General features: G+C 37.1%; 1 protein-coding gene across 1 annotated transcript in view; it reads right to left on the reverse strand.

Annotated features, from left to right (window-relative positions):
• The window catches only part of myo1f (myosin IF), a 44,628-nt gene extending 24,874 nt beyond the window's left edge, over positions 1–19,754 (reverse strand). The window contains exons 1-6 of the mRNA XM_007245791.4: positions 19,430–19,754; positions 9,887–10,018; positions 6,557–6,646; positions 4,744–4,838; positions 2,389–2,476; positions 1,355–1,444 (exon numbers count right to left, since the gene is read on the reverse strand). Coding sequence (XP_007245853.3) covers positions 1,355–1,444; positions 2,389–2,476; positions 4,744–4,838; positions 6,557–6,646; positions 9,887–10,018; positions 19,430–19,432 — 498 coding nt within the window. The 5' untranslated portion in view covers positions 19,433–19,754. The remainder of the gene's footprint in view (positions 1–1,354; positions 1,445–2,388; positions 2,477–4,743; positions 4,839–6,556; positions 6,647–9,886; positions 10,019–19,429) is intronic.
• Positions 19,755–25,538: the final 5,784 nt, after the last annotated feature.

Raw genomic sequence — 25,538 nt, forward strand, 5'->3', positions numbered from 1 at the left:
ATTTAACTATTTTTCTTTATTTAACTACCACATAGGATTTCACTTTATGATATATATATATATATACACTCTAAGAAATATAAGTACAGATTTGTACTTAAAAGAGTACAAAGCTTGTCGCTGGGGCTGTACCTTATATTGAGGTACAAAAAAGTACCTTTCAGTGAAAGTCCTTTTTTGTACCCATGGTTTTTGTGCCAATAAAGATTATAAAAATTATAAACATTATCATCAACTAAATATGTGTCGAGAACTTGATGATCCAAAATTGTCTGGTTTTTAAATAAAAAATGTGCAATTAAAATATATATTGTGTATTAGTGCAGTGATACAGAATACTGAATGTACCTTTTGGCCGAATAAATGGTACAATTTTGTACTTATTGCTGTTCGGAATGACTTTGTACTTCAGAGGGAACAAATCTGACCCTGTAAAGACCAATATTGTACCTTTGAGGGTACAATTATGAAGAATGTACCCTTCAGTACAAAAAAGTACTCATATCGTACCTCTGTTTTTTAGAGTGTATATGTATATATATATACATATATATATATATCATAATTGCGAGGTGTTTATTTTATAACAACATAAGATCTTGTTTTATGGCACAATCTCTTTATTTAGAGGTGTTTTTTCATAAATAGAACATAAGACCTTGTTTTATGACACAATATCATATAATTATGAGATGTTCATTTTAGTATCACAACATAAGATCGTGTTTTATGACACAATATCTCATAAGAATGAGATGTTCATTTAATAATTACAACATTAGATCTAATTATATGCCATGATATCTTGTTTTCAGGAAAAACAAATAATTAGATACATTTCCATAATTACGAGAATTTCTCATAATTGTTCTCATTATGTTTATTCATATTTCTGAAGTATGTCGTAATAATAATATGATGAATGATATTTAGCTTTATTGTATTTGGCAGCAATACGCTTCTACGGTATGAGAGTCAGCGGCATTGTGTTATACCTACTGAATAACGTACACTGGCATATCAGGCCTTACATATCTATGTACGAATCTGTGTACTGCTAGTGGCTAACAGTCAGATGTTTCTACAGAAGTGCATGTTTATAGATATTAATAGATAGATAAAGTCAAACTGTGGCAGAAACCACATTAACATGTCTATTAGTAAAGCCAGATCTCTCTGTGCTGTTGAGAGCCATGCTATTTAATTAGCCTTGTACCAACACTACATTAGCCTTGTAGCTTCAGTGCAATGTTAAAGAAGTGAACCAAGATCAAGATGTCTTACTGACTGACTGATTACATTTGAGACAATTAGAAAATGGTAAAAATTTGACAGTTATGAATTAGAAGCTTACAAATCGGCTGGAGTTGTTGTTACGGACAGTCTTGGCGTTGCCAAAGGCCTCCAGCAGAGGGTTAGACTGCAGGATGATGTCTTTCACATGCTGAAAAAAAACAAGAAAACACATTTGAGTCTAGCACTGTTTGAACTTGATGTGATACTGATTAGTGGCGGTTCATTCAATTATTTAAATGTCTCACCTTCTATGTAGTATCTCAGTTAGTGTAATGCTTGAATGTGTAACACTACACAGCAAATTTGCCAATACTCATAGGACCCAACATTATACCCTGCGTAAAGCGTGTCACGATGCTCATTGCTATGTTACACCCCACCAACAGTCTATTTTCATGCCATGTACCCAAGCCTTTAAAGTAGCTTCGTTGTAATAAATCTACACTGATGGGTGTGGTGGTCTGGAAGTGAGGTGTGTTCAGGTCAATTTCTTAAAACCCTGACAACAGTTAATCGTCAGAGTACATTCCTATACGTGCTCTCAGCGCGCTGTGTACACCTTCACACACACGGACGCACTGCAGAGCGCAAAATCAACTTTTAACTCAACAATAAACAGAATAAAGAATAAAGTTACAACATTGCTATTCCCTTAAATGAGCTATGGTGAGCTATGGTGTACCTTCACTGCTCACAGTGTAAATGCACAGGTCAGTATCCTTTACTGAGATGCACAAAACGTCACGCTGTTAAGATATTAACATGCCAAAGTCAGAGCTCACCTGGCTCTTAGAGGGAATGACTACTGACACACTGATTTATTGGTTTATTTTACGTTACGCCCAGAACACACCCATAATTAAGAGAATAATGCATGTCTTTTGTACGTATTTTGAGCTGCACAAGGTGTATTTTTTGTGTTTTCTTGATACCAAAGACACACCGACATGCCCTAAATCCAACTGCACGATACACACTTCAACAGAGCGCTATAGATCACTAAAATAGGGTCCATAATTTGCTTTTCTTGTTGTTCTAGCTCCCTGTAAACCTGATCAGATCATTCTGGAGCTTTTTGAGTTTTTTAAATACCTGAACTTTGGGTCCACCACCAGACACTTTGGAAATGTAGCCCATGATGTATTTAGCTGCCACCGTCTTCCCTGCTCCACTTTCTCCACTGCAAACACACACATTAATGGAAGGTCAATGGCATCCAGCTAAACATACAATATGATTTTATGCAGGTTTCCTTATTGTGGTGTCACAGTAAGGGATCCATCCAAATGGCTCATTGAAGCAATTGAAACGTGCATAGAACCCACCTGGCATCATCACAGACACAAACAACGTACAAGAACCAACAAGGTAACATATATACACACACAAGGCAGGAAAGGAAACAAGTAACACCTGGGGACTGATAATGAGAGGGCGGAGCTACAAATGAACACAAGTAAAAACATTTAATATAAAGACATGGGAGGAACACACAGTGCCATGTGGAGAAATGACAGGGATGGCGGAGGAAAAGGTAAACTAACAAAGAAAAACGCAGGAAGCGAAACAACAGGGGGAACAACAGGGAAACAGGGCAAGGATGTGACAAAATGACAAAAATAACATGAATTTTTTACACTGACTTCTATTAAAAGTTGATTAAAAATAATTGTTTTTTTGGAGATATGCGGTTCTGCTTCAGCAGTTTCTTTTCTTATGAATCAAACACTTTGGGGTATTGTTACAGTCATTTCTATATGCCTATTCTTGGTCATATGTGCACCTCTCAGACAGGCACGCATGCACGCACATGCATACACACACACACACACACACACACAAACACACACACACACACACACACCGTGGTCTATATGTGGTATTGCTTTACTGTTACAGAGTTACAGAAAGTTAGGGCAGAGGTTCAAATCGTGTAGATTCCACCTGTCAGACCTATAATGACTCAGCATCATCCTGTTAGATGGTCTTTAAGGGTCAGAGGTCACTCTCCATAGGTCACTCTACATATTTATGCTAAGTGAAGCAGTGGACTTTCAGCACTGAGCTGTGGTGAGCAAAAGGCTTAGCAGTTCTGCTAATCAGACAGGAAATGATGCTTAGACTTAGTTCCTCAGCGCTTCTCAGAAACCAAAAGAAAACCCAGCCTGGTGGACGAAGCACTAGTTCTGAAGCCGGAAGTGCTCATATCATACATAATAATGAAAGTGAACTAAACTCTGAGTCAGTTCTGCTCTGTGTTTATATCACTGCCTCCAATAATACAGAATTTAACTCCATCTATGATAGTGAAAACACTCAAGAACAGTTCAAGGTGGTGAGCACATACACCCAAGCAGTGGGCATGTTCAATGGATGCCAGTCTTGGACATTGTACCAACACCTGTCTGTTACCATGCCCATCTCTAATCTTTAACCCATACCTACCCCATTTAAAAACCTTAGTCACACTTTGCATTGCATTAAAAGTTAATAATATGTCAAACAAAAAAAAAAGTTGGTTTGAATCCCAGTCATGTAGCTTGCCATCAACTGCTGGAGCCCTGAGAGAGTACAATTGGTCTTGCTCTTTCTGGGTGGATAGATGGCGCTCTTTCTGCTTATCAATGCTTGTCAATCAGCACAAGGCGCCTGTGAGCTGATGTATCGGAAATGAGTTGCTGCGCTTTCCTCCAAGCATGCTGTGATGCTACTTGGAAATGTTGCATCTTCAGGAGCAGTTTGAAAAGAGGTGGAGTCTGACTTTACATGTGTGGAAGGAGGCATGTGCTGGTCTTTACCCTCCTTATGTTGTTGCATCACATTGTGATATTTATGACAAATTAATTGCCAGCCACCAAATTTTACAAATGAATTTTACTTTAGCAAATTACAGGGCAGTTGGTTTAAGGTGATATTTTTACATTAAATTACCAAAACATTTGGCAATATAGTGTAGGTTTTGACATCATTTCATTGTATTATTAAACGATTACTAAAAATTACAGCAAATAATTGAATACATTGTTTTGTTATTAAGGTAAAAAGGTTATTTTTTCCGTCTCCTGTAAAGTTGACATTTTCCAACATAAGCAGTTTTTGTTTGAAATAACCAAAATAGGGTCACCGCTAATTGTTAGAAGTGGTGCTTAAATATTGTGAGCCCCTCTCTATGTGGAAATCTGCGCAAGCGCAATAGCCATGCTGAGCTGAAAATGTTGTTTTTTGTGAGCTATTAAGCCAAACACTGAGACTGTTCATGCGATTTTTGTCTGAATTCATCAGTAATTTTATGTTGTTAAAATGTTAAAATTCAAACATTGGATTGGAGACTAGTCTTCTGTGATTTTAGATAACTTACCACTGGTGTGTCAAAACAAAGGAACAACAATCCATCCAGACTCAATCAATCAATCAATCATCAATCAGTGCTGAATCGAAGGAAATCACCTGATAATGACACACTGATTCTCACTGTCGATCATCATGTTTCTGTACATGTTGTCTGTTAGAGCATAGATGTGAGGAGGATTTTCATACTGGGCCTGCAGAGAGAGAGAGAGAGAGAGAAAGAGAGAGAGAGAGAAAGACAACAGTAAAAAAAAGATGACACACAAAGGTGAGATGGTGAGAGATTGTAGTGAGTGTGTGAGTTTAGTAAGTTTTAAGAGGATGTGAACTCTATTGAGTTTATTTTTTGGTCTATTTTCATACATAAGGCACACTGGATTATAAGGCATATTAAGCGACACTAGTAAGGATGCCTACTTCGAAGTGAGCAAGGGTGTCACCATGTTTCCCTTCTAATGGGGAAGCTGGGGGAAGCGTAAACAAAGAAAACAAAACTGTAATTCTTAAAAAATATATATTTCAAAGTCAAACGAGCTCTGGATGTTAATCTACACAGATTTCTCTCCTAAAAACTATTTATTTGGGTGAGTAACGTGCTTCTGTTTATTTACAGTAAGCTTAGATTTCAAGTACTTTGTCTAAAAGTGAGTTCTCAATGAAGTTTCTCCAGCACTAAGGCTGGGTGCAGCAGCATTAGCATTAGCCGCTAACCACAGCCCTAAAGGGATGTAAAAGCTGCCCGATAGCACTAGACTGAGGAACCCTGAGTGTTTCGGTAACCCAGGGTGCTATCAGCTAGCGGTTTGCCCCAGGTTTCTTGTTTTAGCTCTGCCAACATGCAGATTACAGTCTGATATACTCGCCTCTGAACTAGCAAAAGAACTAGCACTGCGGTTAGCGGCTAATGCTAATGCTGCTGCACCCAGCCTTAGTGCTGGAGAAACTTCACTGAAAACGCACACTTACATCACTGTACTTTATTGGAGTGGCTTTACTGCTCCTTAATGCCTGACTGGTAGAATTCATACATAAGGCGCACCAGATTTTAAGGCACACTGCTATTTTTTAACATTTTTTAACATTAAAAGATGTTAGGTGCTCCTTATTGTCCAAAAATAAGGGTAAACACAAATAACTATATGTGAATCTATGATGTCATAGGCTTTTTTGTCAAAGGGTTTATAAATAGGTTATAAAGGAGTTTATTAATGTTTTTAATTATTAGTTGGTTATAAACCAATAATAAGTAGTTACAACACATACATTTGTTTATACTGTTAAACCTCAGATTTTAGTAGATACTAATCTTACTTCATCTTTTCCATCAGTCATCATTAACATATCGGTTAATAACTTTATTCATTAAACTCTAATAACATATTAAATAACTAAACTATTAGATATGTTTAAAAAGTAATTGTCCCTGTTTTTCTTTATATGTATGTGTTGTAAGTGCTTATTAATGTTTTTAAAGGATTTACAACTTAATTAATAATATTTATTTCACTTCTTTATAAACTATTGATAAACCCTTTATAAAGGAGCCTTATTTTAAAGTGGTTTTCAAATGCCCAACTGTGCACAAAGTATCAATATTTTCTGGTGGCCACCATAATTTTTTAGCACTGTGTTAACAGAGCTGGTGGATAATAAAGACCTTGTGCTCTTCCACGTTTCACTTGAGGATGCCCCACAGATGCTCAGTAAAATCTGCTCAAAAACATTTATTATTTACAAACATGTGAGTGGTGTATTCACTTTTGTGAAATACTGTATTTGTATTTTTATTATACTACTGTTTTAATTATAATATACAATGTATACAATGTGTAACAATGCATAAAGTGCAGCATGTTGTGTCCAGTATGTTTGGTAAGTTATATCATGGTCATGTGATCAGTGAGTGACTTACGGCTCCTTGGTAAAGCTCGATCTCACGGTCAGTAAAATACGGCATCTGCTTGAATGGATTGACTGATATCAACACAGATCCAATGTAGGTCTTCAGAACAGAGTCAGGGAATAAAACTGATTAAATTCAGTACAGTATCTCTACTATCATTCAGCATATTTTCATTAAAGCCAATATTTATATTCTTAAACACTAAATAATATGTTTCTGGATTTTATGAATTTAAATGTATTTAAAATAATAATGCTATTTTTGTTTTTGTTTTTGAACATTTTACTTAAAACAAGAGCCATAAATGTCTATCCACATTTCTGTTTTATTTTTAGTTTCATCACAGCCAGGTTTCTTTATTAATTTTATTTTAATTATATGGACATATTTTTGGGGTTAAAAATGTTAAATCATTGACTTGAAGGGTATTTCTCGTGTTTTTTATATTTATTAATTTCACAGTTTTTATTTTCTAGTCATTGTGTGCATTGTCTGATTTTGAATTAATATATATTTTTTTTATTTAAAAAAGAATAAAGTAAAATCACAGGCAGTTCACAGTCAGACTTTATGATTTTATTATATTTACTTTTTTCCTTTTCCTTTTTTTTTTTTTTTTTTACAATTGAATACTTTGGTTTAGAAATGTTCACTTTTAACCTATATTAATGGCCAAATTTGAATAAAAAATGAAATAAATTATCCGAGTTTGAACCTAAATTTCATGGTTGTGGAAATTTAAATTAAATTAAAATACATAAAATAATATTATATTAAAATTACAACCAGATTTCTTTGTCTTTAAAAGATCAGTGTATTTCAAATTCACAATTTAAATCTCTGTTTATAGGGAAAACAATCTGAGCACTTTTTTTAGTTCCAAAAAAAAAAGTCCTTTTCCTTTAGATGGATTTGGTTGCCTTTAATTAACTCATCTCTGATTGATAAGGAAAGCCAGGCTGAGCTCTGAGTTTTCAGTAGTGAGCTGTGACAGGCGTGAGCAGAGTGAAAGGGGGAAGTGTGTGTTGCTCAGTGCTGGATGTTGAGACATGCTGTGGACAGGAAAGAGGAACCGCTCTCATCTCCTGATCCGCTGGCTGTGTGAACCAGTGAGAATGAAGTGTAATTAAGTTTAAATAATGACTAATTAGTTAGTAATTCAGTATACAATTAATAGATTAAGATATCTTTAAAACTGAATGTAATTAACATATTTAAATTTAGCTGCATTTCCTGCAACGGGATACAGTGGGATGTTTTTTAATTGAAATTTGACTTTAATTGGAATTTTTTTTTTTTTTTGATGATTTAGTTTAATGAGAATTTGTTAACTAATTAATACGTTAAATAAGTATATACATATAAGTAACATGTAATCTTTTATTTTATGATTTGAATTTGATTTAAATTAATTTCTAAATTTCTGGGTTCCTTACATGTGAGTTTAAGCAAAAAATTAACTTAGGGTTTAATGAAAATGTACAGCAAAATATCCAATTTCGATAATTCGATTTTTTTTGTTTAATCACAACTTAAATGTTTTAAACAAAGCGTTGATATTAATAATTAACTGCATATATTACACTATTAAGGACAAAAGCTAAGGCCACGTCACAGAGTGCTATAGTGCACTAACTCCCTTCCCAAAACACATTTTTCTAAACGCTATAATGACTATAATGTTCTATTATTAAAATGTTAATGTTGATAAATATTATTTGGGATGCACTAGGCTCCTCTCTGTTTCAGCTGCATTTATGCCCATTAAAAATGAATGTATTTTAGTAGAATGTAAATAAATTAAAGAAGCTTAGTTGGACGTTTGTAAAACTGGAGTTTGTCTCTTGAGTCTCTGCATGAATTATCTTCATACTAGGCTACATATGTCTGCTATGTTCTTGGGGGAGTGTTGGAGGGGGTGGGGCGTGTGCAGGTGTGATGGATCACAGTATAAACCAATTGGGAGTCGGAATGGTATATGTTTATACTTCTCTACATCCAATCACAATCAGATTCACTCTATCTGGATGGAGGAGAGATTTATCTTGATAGTATTTTTATTGAATGAGAAGCCGGAATGAAAACGAACTGAAATGAAATAGGAGTAACAAGACTATTTTTTAAAATGTAAGAAGTAGAAAGTTCAGATAATTGTGTGAAAATGTGAGAAGTAGATGTAAAAAGTCGTCTAAAAAATAAATTAATCTAGTAAAGTATAGATAACCAACATTTCTACTTAAGTGAGGTAAGAAAGTATTTTTACTTTGTTACTTGGAAGATCCTGAAGCTGTTCAGTATTTTTGAACACTGGTATTGAGCTGACAGGAAGTGAAAATTTAAAGAGGTAGTTTGGTCAGAAATGCTAATGTGGCTAATAATGAATGGTGGCATGTTCAGTGTTTTGAGGAAGAACGTTTCTCTGGGTATCTTCTCAGTACCTTAAGCACTACATTTTCATTAGAAGGACCAATATAATCAAATGCAGTGCAGAAAACTTATGGTATTCTGAGGATCCAGACAAAGGTTCCTGTGTTTGATACATTGCTTTATTTGCTTCAGTTAGTTTTGGTTTTACAATGCAGTGTAGGGAGAAGATTATAAAATGTGAAACTCATATATTATATAGATGTATTACACACAGAATGATCTATTTTAGGTGTTTAATTTTTAATTTTTAGCATTGCTGATTTTGCCTTACAGCCAATGAAAACTCAAAAATCAGTGTCTCAGAAAATTAGAATATTATAGCCCAATTGGTACTTTTGGCAGTGTGGGCAGTGTGCCAAGTCCTGCTGGAAAATGAAATCCGCATCTTCATAAAAGTTATCAGCAGAGGGAAGCATGAAGTGCTGTAAGATTTTCCAGGAAAACACTGCACTGACTTTGGTCTTGAACAGGATTTTTTTAGCAGGGCAGCCAAATCTGTTGTACTCACCAAAGGAAATCAGATTTCGGCACAACCCCCTTTTTTCCCCTTATGTTTATTGTGATGATGGTCTGCCTCAACGTATTCTAAAAGTCTGAACTTTCCAAAAAAAGAAGTGTTTTCAAGCTGCAGATCAACCAAACCTCATCTTAGTTAATCCAGATTGAGAAACCCCACTTTTGGTCAGACGGCATCTCCTATGCTGTTATGTTGGTTTGGACGAAACTGAAGAGTCAGAAGACCCGGGCCAAACAAGGCAGGTGTGAAAGCACCCTCAGCTAGTTCTGAACATGGATTGAACCAACCTCAGCCAACATTATCAACCCAGTGACCCGAAAATACCAACTAAAACTATGAGACTATGGGATGTAAAGGGTTTTGTAGTAATTGGGTATCCTGAAGTGAAAGGATACAAAGATGTAGTCGTCCATGTATCTCTTCTTGAGGTTCTCCACGATGGCGTCCTCAGTGATCTTGGACAGGAGCACCATATCATCCACTCCGCTCTGCTTGACATTCTGACTCTGCCAGTGGTATTTACTGGCCTGTGGAGAAATGGAAATTAGTTCTGATATAAAAGCTGTAGAAGAGGAGAATTTGTAATAGCCCAGCTTACATACCCATGTGAGACCTGTATGGGTAGCCTAGCTAGGTCTCAGAATCATGGTCAGTGATGGGACCCAGAGTGATTGGTACACTGCAAGGGAAGCTAAGATAGGGCCTAGATGGGGCCCATATGAGTTTAATGTGGGCACTGATGACAGGACCCATTTGTGAAGTGCTAATGGGTCCCATTATTGACACATGTACAAACCCACGCAGAGCTCATGCCCACCTGAAACCCCCCTTAGCCCACGTTTCCCCCATGTGAGCCCCACATGAACATGTCGGCTGGGAGAGCTGTGTGAGTGATGGTGTGAATAATGAAATAATGTATAAATTGGTAACCAAAAATACCTAAAAAGTGAAGGTTTTTTGGAAGAAGTTCTTTACTCCACTTCTTCACACTCTTTAAAAATCTCTTTAAAATGGTTCTTTAGGGAACCAAAAGTAATTCTTCTCTGGCAGTGATTCTCAATCCTTTTAGACCATCTACTGCCCATGATCAAACTAATACTATAAATATCTTTAACACAGTAATACCTAATACATCATCTCTTTTGTCAATAGATTCTCACACACAGCTCCGGAAAAAATTAAGAGATCACCTCAGTTTCTGAATCTTTTTTTTTTCTGATTTTGCTATTTATAGGTTTATGTTTGAGTAAAATGAACATGGTTATTTTATTCTATAAACTACAGACAACATTTCTCCCAAATTCTGAATAAAAATATTGTTATTTAGAGCATTTATTTGTAGAAAATGAAAAATGGCTGAAATAACAAAAAAGATGCAGAGCTTTCAGACCTCAAATAATGCAAAAAAAAAGTTCATATTCATAAAGTTCAGAGTTCAGAAATCAATATTTGGTGGAATAACCCTGGTTTTTAATCACAGTTTTCATGCATCTTGGCATAATTTTCTCCTCCACCAGTCTTACACACTGCTTTTGAATAACTTTATGCCTTTACTCCTGGTGCACAATTCAAGCAGAATCAGAATATTTTTTATACTTTGGATTCTTCTAAGCATATTTTTGATGGTAGCTTTTAGGACTGATCTGCACGCTCTTGGTGAGATTTTAATCTCAGTGTCTTCATGAGGGAGAGTCACCTGGAATGGTTTTCTCAGCGTCTTGAAGGAGTTTAGGAGTTTCTGGAGGTGCTGAACAATAGTTGCTGCTTTTCCTTCACGCTGTGAATTAAATCACCTCAAATCACCATCTCAGTTTATCAGGTTTAGATCAGGGGACTGGATCACGTGGAGGACTAACACTTCTTTTTTTACTGTTTACTATGTTTACTTAAGGGATACATATGTATCCCTTAATTGTTTTCATGTCTTTAATATTAATCTACAATGTAGAAAATAAATTAAATAAAGAAACAACAAAAAACATAGAATGAGAAGGTGTGTCCGAAAGGAAAAGGATCTAAAAAAAATTTATATTTTGAGAGTCATAAAGCACAGTATTTTGATACTGATGTGTCTCAGAGAGAGCTTTAGCGTTTACCTTGACATGTAGGGGCTTCATTCTACAAATAAATGCGGTTCTTCACCCTCCCGATTTAATTACTGAAATCTCTATTTAAGACCACTTGAGTCATATTCGGCTTCCTCATGTTGATGATGTTACTTTAATTAAGTACTTTACTTAATACAGCATACTTCCCCTCCATCACCATGTAGCAGACCTGCTTCAATCAGATACAATATGTGACTCATGGCTGCACACCGTCCTGTAAACGTTAAGGTGCGTAAAGTTATCGAGTGATCACTGGTGATCACTTTATTGGAATATCAGTAGTGTACTTGTTTGTGTTTGTGAAATTGAAAGAAGATTAGCAATAATTTTACCCTAAAAAACTATGATCGGGAGATTGCCTGTTTGAATCCCAGTCATGCAGCTTGCCATTAACTACTAGAGACCTGAGAGGGCACAATTGGCCTTGCTCTCTCTGGGTGGGTAGATGTCGCTCTCTCCCCACATCACTCCAAAGGGTGATGAGGATCAGCACAAGGCATCTGTGAGCTGATGTATCAGAATCGAGTTGCTGCGCTTTCCTCTGTAAGACTTTTAAAAAGAGGCGGTGGCTGACTTCACATGTATTGGAGCAGGCATTGGGGCATCACTAGTGATAGGTGGAGTCCTAATGGGTTTAGTGGGTTGGGTAATTGGCAATGCAAATTTGGGGAGAAAATGGGGTAAAAAAAATTGAATTCAAATTATTAAAAAAGGCACTAAAGGCAGAGATGGGCCTTATATAACATTAGGTTAACAGGAGGAGGAGTCTCAGACCTGTTCCTCCCATGTTCCTCCGCCCACAATTCAGTTACACCTATTTCATTACTCCATTAGCAAGACCTGTCTGCATATCACATGTTATTTAACTATATAAACTCACGCATAGCGCACTGCTGATGTGGCCTTCATTAGCTTCCTAGACGAAGCATCTGAGAGCAGTTGGCTGTAAAGCGCCTAAAGGAAGTTAAACATGCCCTGTGTTGCTAAACCAGAGGAGAAAGTTACAAAACGCTCAGAGATTGTGAGCGCTCTGACGGTCGTCTGAAGAAGCGGACAGAGAGAAGTGGACAAACACAGCGTGTGGTTCCTCTTTTGTCGAAGGCGGATGTATTTTCAGCCACACTGAGCCACTAGTGGGTACATGCAAAGAAGAGGCCCTCCGAAATACTGAACTGAGACCTGCATACAGTTAAAGTTCTGCTTAGGACTTTCTGAGAGGCATAAATTGTGTAATATATGGTAGCATTGGCACAAAAAAAGTGTAAAATATGAAATGTTTGATCAGCCATAACATTAAAACCACTTTTTTATACCTACACAAATGATCTATCGTTATTATCAACTCTACTGATCTTATATGGTTGAAATTTGTAGTTCTATAATTACAGACTGTAGTCCTGTATCTGTTTCTCTGCAAACTTTGTTATTACACTGCCTACAAAACATTGCCCACGAGACGCTGCCCACAGGACACTGTCAACAGGACGCTTCTTAAGGACCCTGCCCAAAGAACGTTGCTCAAAGGACATTTTCCAAAGGACATTGCCTACAGGACACTGCCAACAGGACACTGCTTACAGAATGCTGCTTACAGAATCCTGCCCACAATACGCTGCCTACAGTATAATACTGCTGCCTGCAGGACACTGCCAACAGGACACTGCCCACAGGATGCTGCCCACAGAACGCTGCCCACAGGACACCACCCACAGGACACCACCCACAGGATGCTGGCAACAAGACACTAACCAAAGGACTCTACTCACAGGACGCTGCCCTCAGGATGCTGCCCACAGGATGCTGCTCACAGGACACACCTCACAGGATGCTGGCAACAAGACACTAGCCAAAGGACACTAGCCAACAGGACGCTGCCAACAGGACACTGCCAACAGTAAAACTGCCCACAGGACGCTTCCCACAGTACACTACTCACAGGACACTGCTCACAGGATACTACCCACAGGACACTGCCCACAGGAAGCTTCCCACAGTACACTACCCACAGGACGCTGCTCACAGAATACTACCCACAGGACACTGCCAACAAAAAGCTGTTAGCTGCATATTTCTATTCAGTGGTCTGTTCTCTGTCCAACAATTTGGTATTTAAAAACTCCAGCAGCACTGCTGTGTCTGATATTATATAAGCACAACACACACTAACACGTCATACACCACCACCATGCCAGTGGTCATCAGCACAGGAAACACAGGAAAGTTACGTCACTGTCCGCTGTCTCTGTCAGATGCTGATGGCAGTGGCTCGAAACCTCACTCATGACTTTATTATTGTCACACTGACAAATACTCACGCGGAAAATAGTACACACTGTCATGATGTTTCAAATTCCAATTATGATCGTTCTTCCATCTTCCAATTTCAGGAAATGTGTATAGAGTATTACACAAACGTTTGGGCACAACTGGTCATATGACACACGTTGATGTTTTTGTAGGATTAAATAAGTGAATGAATCTCCTACAGGAAACAAACATATATATATAACATATATATAAATAATATTCTGCATATTTTATACACAAATATTTTTGACAGATTGATAAAGAAAGAATTTATAATTTATTTACTTTTCTTACATGCAATTTAATGCAATGTCATATTTTTGGCAATATGTTACTTTCCACAGGATTCCTCTTTTACTGAATGCTATATTCAGCTACTTTACATTGCACCAATTGCTGCCAAAGATGTGCAAATGCACCTACACAGCTTGTCTCACAGTACACTGCACCTATTGGACGATCCTCACACTTTATCCCACACTAACTCATTCTGAATTTTTTGCATTTTATTCATAACTCATATTCACTACACCTACTAAACTGCAGACATATATTAGCTACACCGTAAAACAATATAAGCATGTTCAAATTAGAAACGTTAAACATTAAAGGTTTAAGTTAAATCAAATTGGATTTTTTTTTATACTTACTTTAACTTTTACACTGTAATTTATTTCAAATAATTGAGCAAACTGGTTTCAATGGCCTTAAAAAAAACTTCATAAAGTAATAAGTAATGAAAACTTAACTTAGCATAAATTAAAACATCAAGTTATTACAACCAAAAGGAAAGGTGATCTAACTTTTTTATTTTTGTTATACCAATTCGTTTGCCCAAAAATTCTATTTAGTATCTTGTGTTCCAAATAAATATGTAAATATGATTTCTTTTTACTTTTCCTTTGAATTTAATTTAGAATTTAGAGGCCAGACAGTTAATCATAATTTACTGTATGATCTACAAGTTTATCAAAGGTAGCCCCGGGGGGAATGACTACACACTGATGGTGAGTATCAGAAACTGAAGTGTGGGCATGACGTGTGCAAGTGTAATGGATCACAGTATAAACCAATAGTAAGTCTGAATGGTATATGCTTAAACTTCTCTACATCCAACCACAATCAGATTCACTCTATCTGGATGGAGAGATTTATCTAGATGGGGGTTCTATTAAACAATGAATAGCCGGAATGAAAACAAGCTGAAATAAAATAGGAGTAATATTTAGGTGCCATTTTTTAAATGTAAGAAGTAGGAAGTACAGATAATTGTGACAAAATGTAAGAAGTAGTAGTAAAAAGTCGTCTGTAAAATAAAAAGTGATGCTACTTTGTGCAAAAGCTTCCTGTAGGCTTTGTTTTAAGTAGACTAGAAATGCAACAAAATAGTTAAAAAATGATTGAATGTGTGTTTTTATGAGCGAAGACAGAGAACAACAAGACATGTATAGGTGAAACTAGGCCTAAGATGTGTGAGAGACCAGTTTTACACTGTGGTCTAAACAGGAAAATATATAAAAGAAATGACCTCATATGTGTGAACAGGGCGGAAAAGAAAACAACATGTGTACATGATGCTTTTAAGCCTCCATGTGCACACTTGCATCACAGTTTCAGCTGCATGCTCTTTTATTATTGCCCATATTTGGTATATTTGGCTGATCAGTAATGCAGAAGACTGCAGAAATAAACATGCAGTGGAATATAAAGAGTTTGAGCTTGCATTATTTTGGTTCAGTAGATGACTATCCGCTCAGTCATCCCTGCTGGTAGTGAAACTATGGATGTGTAAGCGGTTTTGGAATGGAAAACGTGTGTTTGAGGTCAAAGAGCGAATGATTCAGATATTATATTTATCCAAATCCTTACGATGCACATTTATCTTGTCTACTTTCACTTGTCATGAGTGATGACACTACTAGAATTGATTTAACACTGGTAAATTTGATCTGCACTTAATCAAAATCAATTATATCTATTACTTTAACCATTATGAGACATTTCTTAATCCCAGGACAAAATTAGTACGCTTTTCCCAGGACAAACTCTGTCTTTGCATTATCCGAACATGACCCAACTGCAAGAAAAATACCTCAAACAGGCACAGCCTTATCCCAGGACAAATTAAGTATCCCAGGACAAACACTGTTTTAAAAACAACTAAACAGGGTTAATTCTACCCAGGACAAACCCTGCCTTGTCCACAAGAAGACACTGTCTTAACTCAAGACAGATTAAGTATTCTAAAACCCAATCTGCCCTAACATCAATCAAACAATGGCCCAGACCCAGGATAATCCACGCCTCAAAGATAAAAAGACGCAGTTTAATCCCAGGACTAATTACATGAAGTATGCCAGGACAATCTCTGCCTTAACATCAACCAAACTATGGCACAAACCAAGGACAATCCATGGCTTAAAGATAACGAGACACAGTCTAATCCCAGGACTAATTACATTAAGTATCCCAGGACAATCACTGCCTTAACATTAATCAAACAATGGTCCAATAACAAGATAATCCATGCCTTAAAGATAATGAGACAGCCTAATCCCAGGAAAAATTTAGACCTTCAGGAAAATCCATGCCTTAAATATAATGAGACATAGTCTAAACACAGAAAAAAATACAGTGAGTATCCCAGGACAATCCCTGCCTTAACATCACCAAACGATGGCCCAGGACATTTAATGCCTTAAAAATAACGAGACACAGCCCTTAATCCCAGGACTAAATACAGTAAGTATCCCAGGACAATCCCTGCCTTATTACCAACCAAACAGTGGCCCAAACCTTTGACAATCCATGCCATAAAGATAAAGAGACACAGCCTTTTCCCAGTACAAATTATGACTCTCAGGACAACCCATGCCTTAAAGATAATGAGACATGAGTATCCCAGAACAATCACTGCCTTAACATTAACCAAACAATGGTCCAAACCCAAGATAATCCATGCCTTAAAGATAATGAGACACAGCCTAATCCCAGTACAAATTATGACTCTCAGGACAAACCTCGCCTTAACCTTAATCAGGCCCATCTTGATCCCAACAATAAAGCTTCCCAGCAATCGTGTTAATGTTGGGCTCACATGGATGAAACTTTGGCTAGGTGGGTTTCAAGTGGGCATGGATTCTGAAGGGGGTTGACCAGGTGTTGTTATTGTTGGGCACAGTGACACAGTTGGACTTCCCGAATCATTACATTCCACCTTAATCTCACAGAGTTTCAATCTAGGCCCCATATGCAGTGCACAATCCAGATGGGACCCATGTTTAACCCTTTCTGGTCCCATCACTAACCCTGATGGGGCCCACCACTGACCCTGATGGGGCCCATATGTGGGAGCCACAGGGAACCATGGACCATACAGCCTCCACATGTTTAAGTTACCTGGGTTCAGCTAAGATGTTGGCCTTATTGGCCTCTAGTACAGAAGACGAAGGTCTCCAATGGCGGTTGGTTGTCTGCTAATGTTGTGCAGAGCAGCTCTAGAATACACATGTGGTGAGGAAGTGTAAAGATATAAACCGCAGCCCCCTCTGACACACATCTCTACTTCCCTCCTCGCATTACCAGGCTGCTGTTTCGAAATTCCCTCACAAACCTTAAAGCACCTCAAATGCAAGCATGCACACATCCTTTTCAGTACCTGCCCTCCCTCACCCTTCTTTCAAACTGAGTCTAGATACAGCCCAAACTCTAGACAAACAACATCTTTACCTTTACAGACAGATGTGACCCAAACCTATGACAAACCCTGTCTTAAAGTCTACCAAACATATAGCTCAAACCCAGGAAAACTCCACCTTAAATATTACTAAATATTGCACAAACTGAGGACAAACTGCCATGACTTTACACAGACACAGCCCAATCCCAGGATTAAACCTGCCCAAAACACCTCCCCAAAACCAGGAAAAACCCTGCCTTAAAGTCTACCAAATATGGCCCAAACTGAGGACAAACTGCCATGACTTTACACAGACACAGCCCAGTCCCAAGATTAAGCCTGCCCAAAACCAGACTCAGTCCAAATCCAGAAGAAACTCTGGCTTAAGGTCAACCAAACACAGCTCCAAAACCAGGACAAACCCAGCGTTAAAGTCTACAAAATATGGTCCAAACTCAGGAAAACCCCACCTTAAAGTCTACCAAATATGGCCCAAACCCAGGAAAACTCCACCTTAAAGTCTACTAAATATTGCACAAACTGAGGACAAACTGCCATGACTTCACACAGACACAGCTCAGTCCCAAGATTAAGCCTGCCCTAAACCAGGCACAGTCCAAATCCAGAACAAACTCTGGCTTTAGATCAACCAAACACATCTCCAAAACCAGGACAAATCCTGCCTAAAGAAGACATGCTTTAATCTACAGACATATTCTGCTGAATCAAGGCGAATCAAAAAAGGCCCAAATCAAGGCAACCAGGCATGGCCCAGTCCCATGACATAGCCTGCCTTAAGGTGAATCGGACATGGCCCATATCTGGAGCAGGCCTTGCTTTAACCAGGTATGGCCCAGTCCCAGGACACATCCTGGCTTAAGATTAACTAAACTAGGTCCAAGCCCAAAACAGGCCCAGCTTTTACCAGGCAAAAAGCTCTTAGTCTATAATAACCAAAAAAACGTACTTGACGATTGTGTTTTAAATGTGGACTCAAATATGATTCGATTCTGCGTTCTACACCCTACGCCTATACCTGCATTAGTGACCCACCAGAGGTCCTCAGCTGCATCTCTTCCGGTAGAGAACCAAAAACAGGAAAGAAAAATATTACGACTCTTCCATTTAAGGAATTGCAGGCAGGTTCCACCTCCTCCACAGTCCACAGTCTTCAACACTTCTGTTTTTTCGTAATTGACCATTTCCTTAAACATTTTACATTTTAGGAAGACTTGACCACTTTGAGATGGTTTTACCTACGATAAAATTCACGGACCTTATGCTGCACTTACATTGGATGAAAGTGAACGACTTTCGGATGTTTACAGGATTAGTCAGATTATCTTTGATAGCATCAGTGGGCTGTGCCCATATGCATGTGTCGCATGCTACGAAAAAGTGTTGCTAGGCTTCAGATGACTGAGAGATAATCTGAATATTCTGGTGAATTTCAGTTTTTCTGTGTAAGACAATCAGGTAAATGAATTCAGATAAGGTTTTTGAACCTAGATACTTTATCAATGTATTTGTATCATTTATTAATACAGTTATTAAGCTAATTATTGGGTTTATTCTTATTAGACTTATTGTTGAGACTGCAAATACTACTAGATTTAGTAGTTGATGAAATAAAATAGCTATGCAACAATTAGAATGAGAATCAATGAGACAACCAATTTTGGGACCACCATCCAGTCCATACATTACCGTATATTAAGGTACCATCTTCGCTGCTAAATTACAAGGAAAGGTACTCAGAATGTAACAGTTGCAGGAACTACACACAGCACATCTTGAACTAAAGGACCAGTGACAAAGGAAGCTAATGATGGAGGTGCACTTACCATTGTGCCAGGATTGAGGTGGTCCCCTGTAGACTTTCCTCTTCCGCACCCCTAAGGGTCCTCCCTATGGACGGAACGGTACGCGTGTGTGTGCGTGTGTAGCTGTGTGTGTTTGTGCATGGGAAAAAAATCCAACAAACACCAGCAGTCAGCAGGTCTCCATCATCAGCAGACCATTTAACCAAACTGTCACTGTCTCAGTGAAGCAAATCAAACTCCGGCAAGCTCTCACACCACGACTTCCTCATACTCCCCCCATGCATACATCAAAAAAGAACTGCAACTGATCTCTCACACAACGATACACACACAGATACACACCCAGAGAGAGCAACGAGTGTGAGAACATGACTTGTTGTTTACTCTTGCATTCAGGACGTCGACTAATAGAGTAACAGCAGAGTTTCTGAATTACTGAGCTCAGCTGCTTTAAAGCACACACATTTCCAGAGGTGTCAAGCAGTGAAGTACAAAAACATTGTTACTTAACATCTAACTTAAGTAGAAATTTTAGTTGTCTATACTTTACTGGAGTGATTATTTTTCAGATTACTTTTTTCTTCTACTTCTTACATTTTTTAAACAATTATCTGAAATTTCTATTCCTTCAATTTAAAATAAATAATTAAATGATTATTTTTTTATTTTAGCTTGTTTAAAATTTGGCTTCTCACCATTCATAAAAAAAACCCTATCCAGATAAATCTCTCCATCCAGATAGAGTGAATCTGATTGTGATTGGATGTAGAGAAGTATAAACATATACCATTCTGACACCCTATTGGTTTATATACGAACATAGCAGGAATGGGAATACCTTTGATATCTTTGCACATTTCCGCCAGATATTTACCTGAACACACCTCAATTCCAGACCGTCACACCCTTCAATGTAGATTTATTCCTAAACTCCAAAGCTATTTTAATGCCGTGGGTGCAAGGTGTGAAAATAGACTGTTTATACATCTGTGTAAGCAATTCCAAATATGGCAATATTGGAACTGTCATACAAAAACCTTGTATCTACATTTTAGTTTTGTTCAGTTTTTTTTTCACTTTGTGATTTAAGGCAAATCTGGCAATTCCATCTAAATATCATGATGAATAGATCAGGAGAATTTTGTTTTATACCTGTAAAAAGGTTAATAAAATACTTAAAGTCAATGTTAACATTTTTACTTGAAATCAACACAATGTATTTTTCTTCTAAATATCATTAGTATTGTGATTTTATTAGCATTTTATTATATTTTGATCATAAGACCACTCATGATAACTAAAGCCCAGTAGTCATACAATCACACATAAAATAAAGAACAATAATCAATTATATATATATATATATATATATATATATATATATATATATATATATATATATATATATATATATATTTTATATACCATTTAACCCATGATCTTAATCATTAACCCTTGAAAAAAACATGCTTTTTAGGAGGGTTAAATATGGGATGAAAAAGATAGTGTAATGATCTACAGTTTATAAAATGTTGAAAATAAGGTATTGAAACAATGATGACATCAAAGTTGATTCATTTTTCAGAATCAAAATATAATTCAATGTTGATTCTGCTGTTAATAAACGTTGAAATGCCGGCTGGATCTAAGCAGAACCTTACTGAGGTATTTAATTCAGAACTTCAGTAGTCTGGAGAGCTAGAAAACAGAAAGAGGAAGCGAGAGCAGAAGCTGTGGTGTTCTTTTTAGGTGTGTTTAAACAGAGTGGAAAGCACCAGGCTGACCTCAGATCAGCGTACAGCTGTAGGAGGGTGAAGCTGCGAGAGCGTAGGCCCGGCAGCAGGACCACTCCTACCGGCGGTTGCAACCACAGAGGCTCCGCCCAACATACACTCCACTCTTTCACCACTTTCGGTTAAGATCAAAAGCAAGCAGTTTCACACCTGAAGCTGAGGACCTGTAACAATACCTAGGTCGGTAAATCTCTGACATATATGATCAATCAATTACGAGCATTGATAACCTACTCAGTTAAAGCGACATTATTTATCAGCTGTATCAATATTTTAAACATTAATAAAGCAGGACATTTTAAACATTAATAAAGCAGCTATGAAGATATAACACTTTGTATAACAGTATATACATTGGCTGTGCTTTTAAAATAACTCAACACAGCTTTTAATGTTAAAGCACTGTATCATACACAACATGTACATCCTGCACAACAGATGCATGTGATGCTCATTGCTATCTTACACCCCATCAACAGTCTATTTTTCACGCCATGTGCCCACGCCGTTGTCTTCAAAAAACCAAAACCTTTTGCCGGTTTTCTTGTGCATCAGCTTCAGAAGAGGCTTTATTTTAGGACTACATCATGCAGACAGAACAGATGCAGTGTGTTTTGTATGGTCTGAGCACTGCAGGCTTACCTCCCACTTCTTCAAGCTCTGCAGCAATACTGGCAGCACTCATATGCCTATTTATTTTAAAGCCTCCTCTTGATATTAGGCTGACTTGATATTAGGTGGTCTCAACTTCTTTGGGCGACCTCGGGGAGGCCTGTTCTTGTCAACATGGCACCTTGAACCCGGCCATGAGGTGCCATGTTGGATATCCAGTGACCAGTATAAAAGAATTAATCAAAACACAAAATGTAATAGGCTTGCTCCCCATTCACACCTGAGACATAGTAACACTAATGAGTCACATGACACTGTGAAAAAAGGGTAAATTGATAATTAAACACAATTTGGCCACTTTCATTTAGGGGTGTACTCACTTTTGTTGCCAGTGGTTTAGACATTATTGGCTGTGTGTTAAGATATTTTGAGGGCACAATACATTTATACTGTTATACTAAACACTGACTACTTTATATTGTATCAAAGTAACAGTCATATCTTCAGTTTGTCCCATGAAAATATTTTGTGACATACTGTAGATAGAAGTGAAAATAAACTGTATAATACTACTGCTTTTACTACTCTCAATGTAAAATGCCACATTCTGAAGATCTGAGCCCTGTTTCAATTCTGCTTTGAATATGACCCCATCTTCAACTCATCACTTGTGCGTCATACTCATACGTTAAACACCTGGGGGCAGAAGTAGAGAAAAGAACATCATCAGCAGAAGCTTTAAATGGAAATGTTTTCCTCTGAGGCTGCGTTTGCTTCAGTCTTCTTCAGTTAAAAATGCTTTCCGTTTTAGAAGTTTAAACACATTGTACATAAAACTAGTGAATTACTATTTTCCGGCTGTAAGTTTTGATTTAAAAATGTCATTCTTAAATAACATTTCTCTTTCAAATTCAGAAGGCTGACCAGACCTCTTCTATTTTCCAAAAACGGTCCTCTTTTCAGGTTCTAAGTAAAGGTGAGTAAAATAATACTCTCCTCTGAGCAGCGAAAGAGTTAGAGCTTAGCGTGGTTAGCAGCTAATGCTAATACTGCTCCAGTCTCAGTGCTGGAGAAACACGGAAACTCCTGTATAACTCTGTATTTTAGCAGAGTGGCTTTTTGGGGAAAATTAAAGGATTTTAAGTGCGTCTTATTGTCCGTAAAAAATAAGGTAAGGTAATGTTTTAGCAGCCTCTATTAGCTAAAACAGCTAAAGCTAGCTAGTTAGCTAGCATTTCCAAACATTAAAATACATTTAGCAGCAAATGGGATAAATTGTTGTTATATAGCCTAAATGTTAGGATAATGTACAAGCACTTTGTAATGATAATTGCTTTAGCTGTTAGGTAAAATATTGACAACAACATTGGGTTATTTTAAAGCTAATATTCTATTTTTTTTCCAGTCAGAACAAGTGAGGCAGGCTGTGTTGTGATGGTCAGGTTGTCTCAGTCATTTAGAGAAAGTGACACAAAATGTTAGAAAACTGTGTTTGTGTTTGTATAAAGTTCCAAGTTCAAGTTTGTTCTGTTCATTTATCACTTAATACATCATAGAAGGAGTTTACACATCTAGAAATATTTTACTAGATCAGCAAAGTAATTAATTGACAGAACTATTAGCCTATAGTTATAAAAGAGAATATTTCCATGATGTTGAGCTTTATTTAATTAAGACATATTCTGGTTTGTATTCCGTCAGGACAGAATGTATTGCAGCTGGAAGGATAGCTGAATTATATATTGAATTTTGTAAATATATCCTTAGTTATTGAAATTTTATTCTAAGGCTTAAATATGTATTAATTTCTCGCCTTTGATAAGAATTACAGCACTTTCAGGATTCTTACCACCAAAGCCTCAATTTCGTGCAGGATTTTTTTTTTAATTTTCAAAATAGTGACCGACATAAAATAAGCTTATACACAGTTTTACTAGCCAAGTGCTAGCTACAGCAAGTAACCCCCCCAGTACACATATTTGCCCTTTATGCTACCAAGTTGGTCACCTCTATAACCAACATATTATGAATGGACCAATAGAAATGCTCCAAAGTTATTTCATTAATCTACATTGACATTTATTATGAGTTAAGAAAGTTTTTATCAAGATGACAATTAAAGAAAAGCAAGCAAGACAAGGCCCAACTTTCTCCTGTTCTCCCGCACCACTTCTTTATTCATCGTATAATTTTCATAACGTTTGCTCTAAATAAAAACTCAGGGACATATATTCCATCAGATGCACATTATTACAGTACACAATGTTATTTCCATAGCGCTTACACACAACAACAATAACGGTTAAACTGCTCAGATAATTCAGCACACTTCAAGTGTAACATGTTAAGCACAACAGAAATCATAGTTAATAACAACAACAACAATAATAACCACAATAATACAAATAATAATAAAGGTCACATCAAAAATAACAACACGTTCGTGTTTCAGCTCTACCAAGGTTTGATTATATATCCATTCCCACCCCCCCCATCAAAAATATGCCTCAATAATTCCATACATACCATAGAATTCTGTATTTCTGTAATTCTGTTGTGTTTAGCTCTCATATTAATCCTTATCTCAAGCAAGTTTTGATAAAAATAAAAGTACTACATTTTGAGATTATGAGAGAAAAGGAAGACATAGCACCATTCCAAAGCACCAATGACAGACCACCACAATTCCTTAAAAACTAACGTTATCTAACATATCGCAATAAGCATCAGATGGCCACTTTCTGGAACTGACCAATCAACACATGGAGTTTCAATCAGTGGTTGGTGTGGCATAGTGGATAACACCACCACTGCCTGCCGGTGAGCTAACTACCACATTGCGTGAGAGACTGCGGTTCAATTCCCGCCCTGGGTGACTGAATGCAACGCTACACCAATAGGAGTCCTTGGGCAAGACTCCTAACACTACATTGGCTCTTGTCTGTAATGAGAATAACCTTGTAAGTCACTCTGAGAAAGAGTGTTAGCTAAATATCATAAATGTAAATGTTTCAGAAAGTTCTCCTATAACTTTTTTACTTGTGTATCTCAGGTGATCAACAATAACCACCAACACCATCTCCTAGTATACAGAGACTGACTTGCGGTAAGTAGAGGACTTGAATATTTGATAACGTATGAACAGCTATGCCAATACACTTGTTTATTTTATAGTATTTTAAGTACTCTGAACTAAATTGACAGAAAGGGGTCTTAAACTAAAGTGACAAACACTTAAATGTAGTAGGAATGAACAGACTATCCAGCAACCAAAATTGTTTGGCTTAAAATGGCAAGCAAAACCACTAAATTTAAGCAATAGGGAAAAAAAACGTGCAAAACAATTATTATAACACTATAACACTGTTAACGTGTCTGCATCACACAGAACAGCATTTACTCTGATTTTTGTATGTGAAAAGAAGTGGATGTTAAAGTATTCACTATGAAATACCAATTATACTTAAAGCAAGATTAGCTAAAATTTGTACTTTAAAGCAGCATTATGCAAGAATTAATAACACAGTAATAATACAGGATCTTTCCAGCCAGCTTCACCAAAGTAACATAGTGTGCTGAGCATGAATTAGCAACAATAGCATAGCCTTATTTTCTACTGCAATCAATGGAGAATCAGCAAGATACTAAAGCTGAAATTCTAGGGTAAAAATGCTACATAATGCTGCTTTAAAACAGCAGCTTCAGAATCATGTTGATACGCCACT

This window comes from Astyanax mexicanus, chromosome 12 (assembly GCF_023375975.1).
Source record: "Astyanax mexicanus isolate ESR-SI-001 chromosome 12, AstMex3_surface, whole genome shotgun sequence".
Lineage (NCBI taxonomy): Eukaryota > Metazoa > Chordata > Actinopteri > Characiformes > Acestrorhamphidae > Astyanax > Astyanax mexicanus.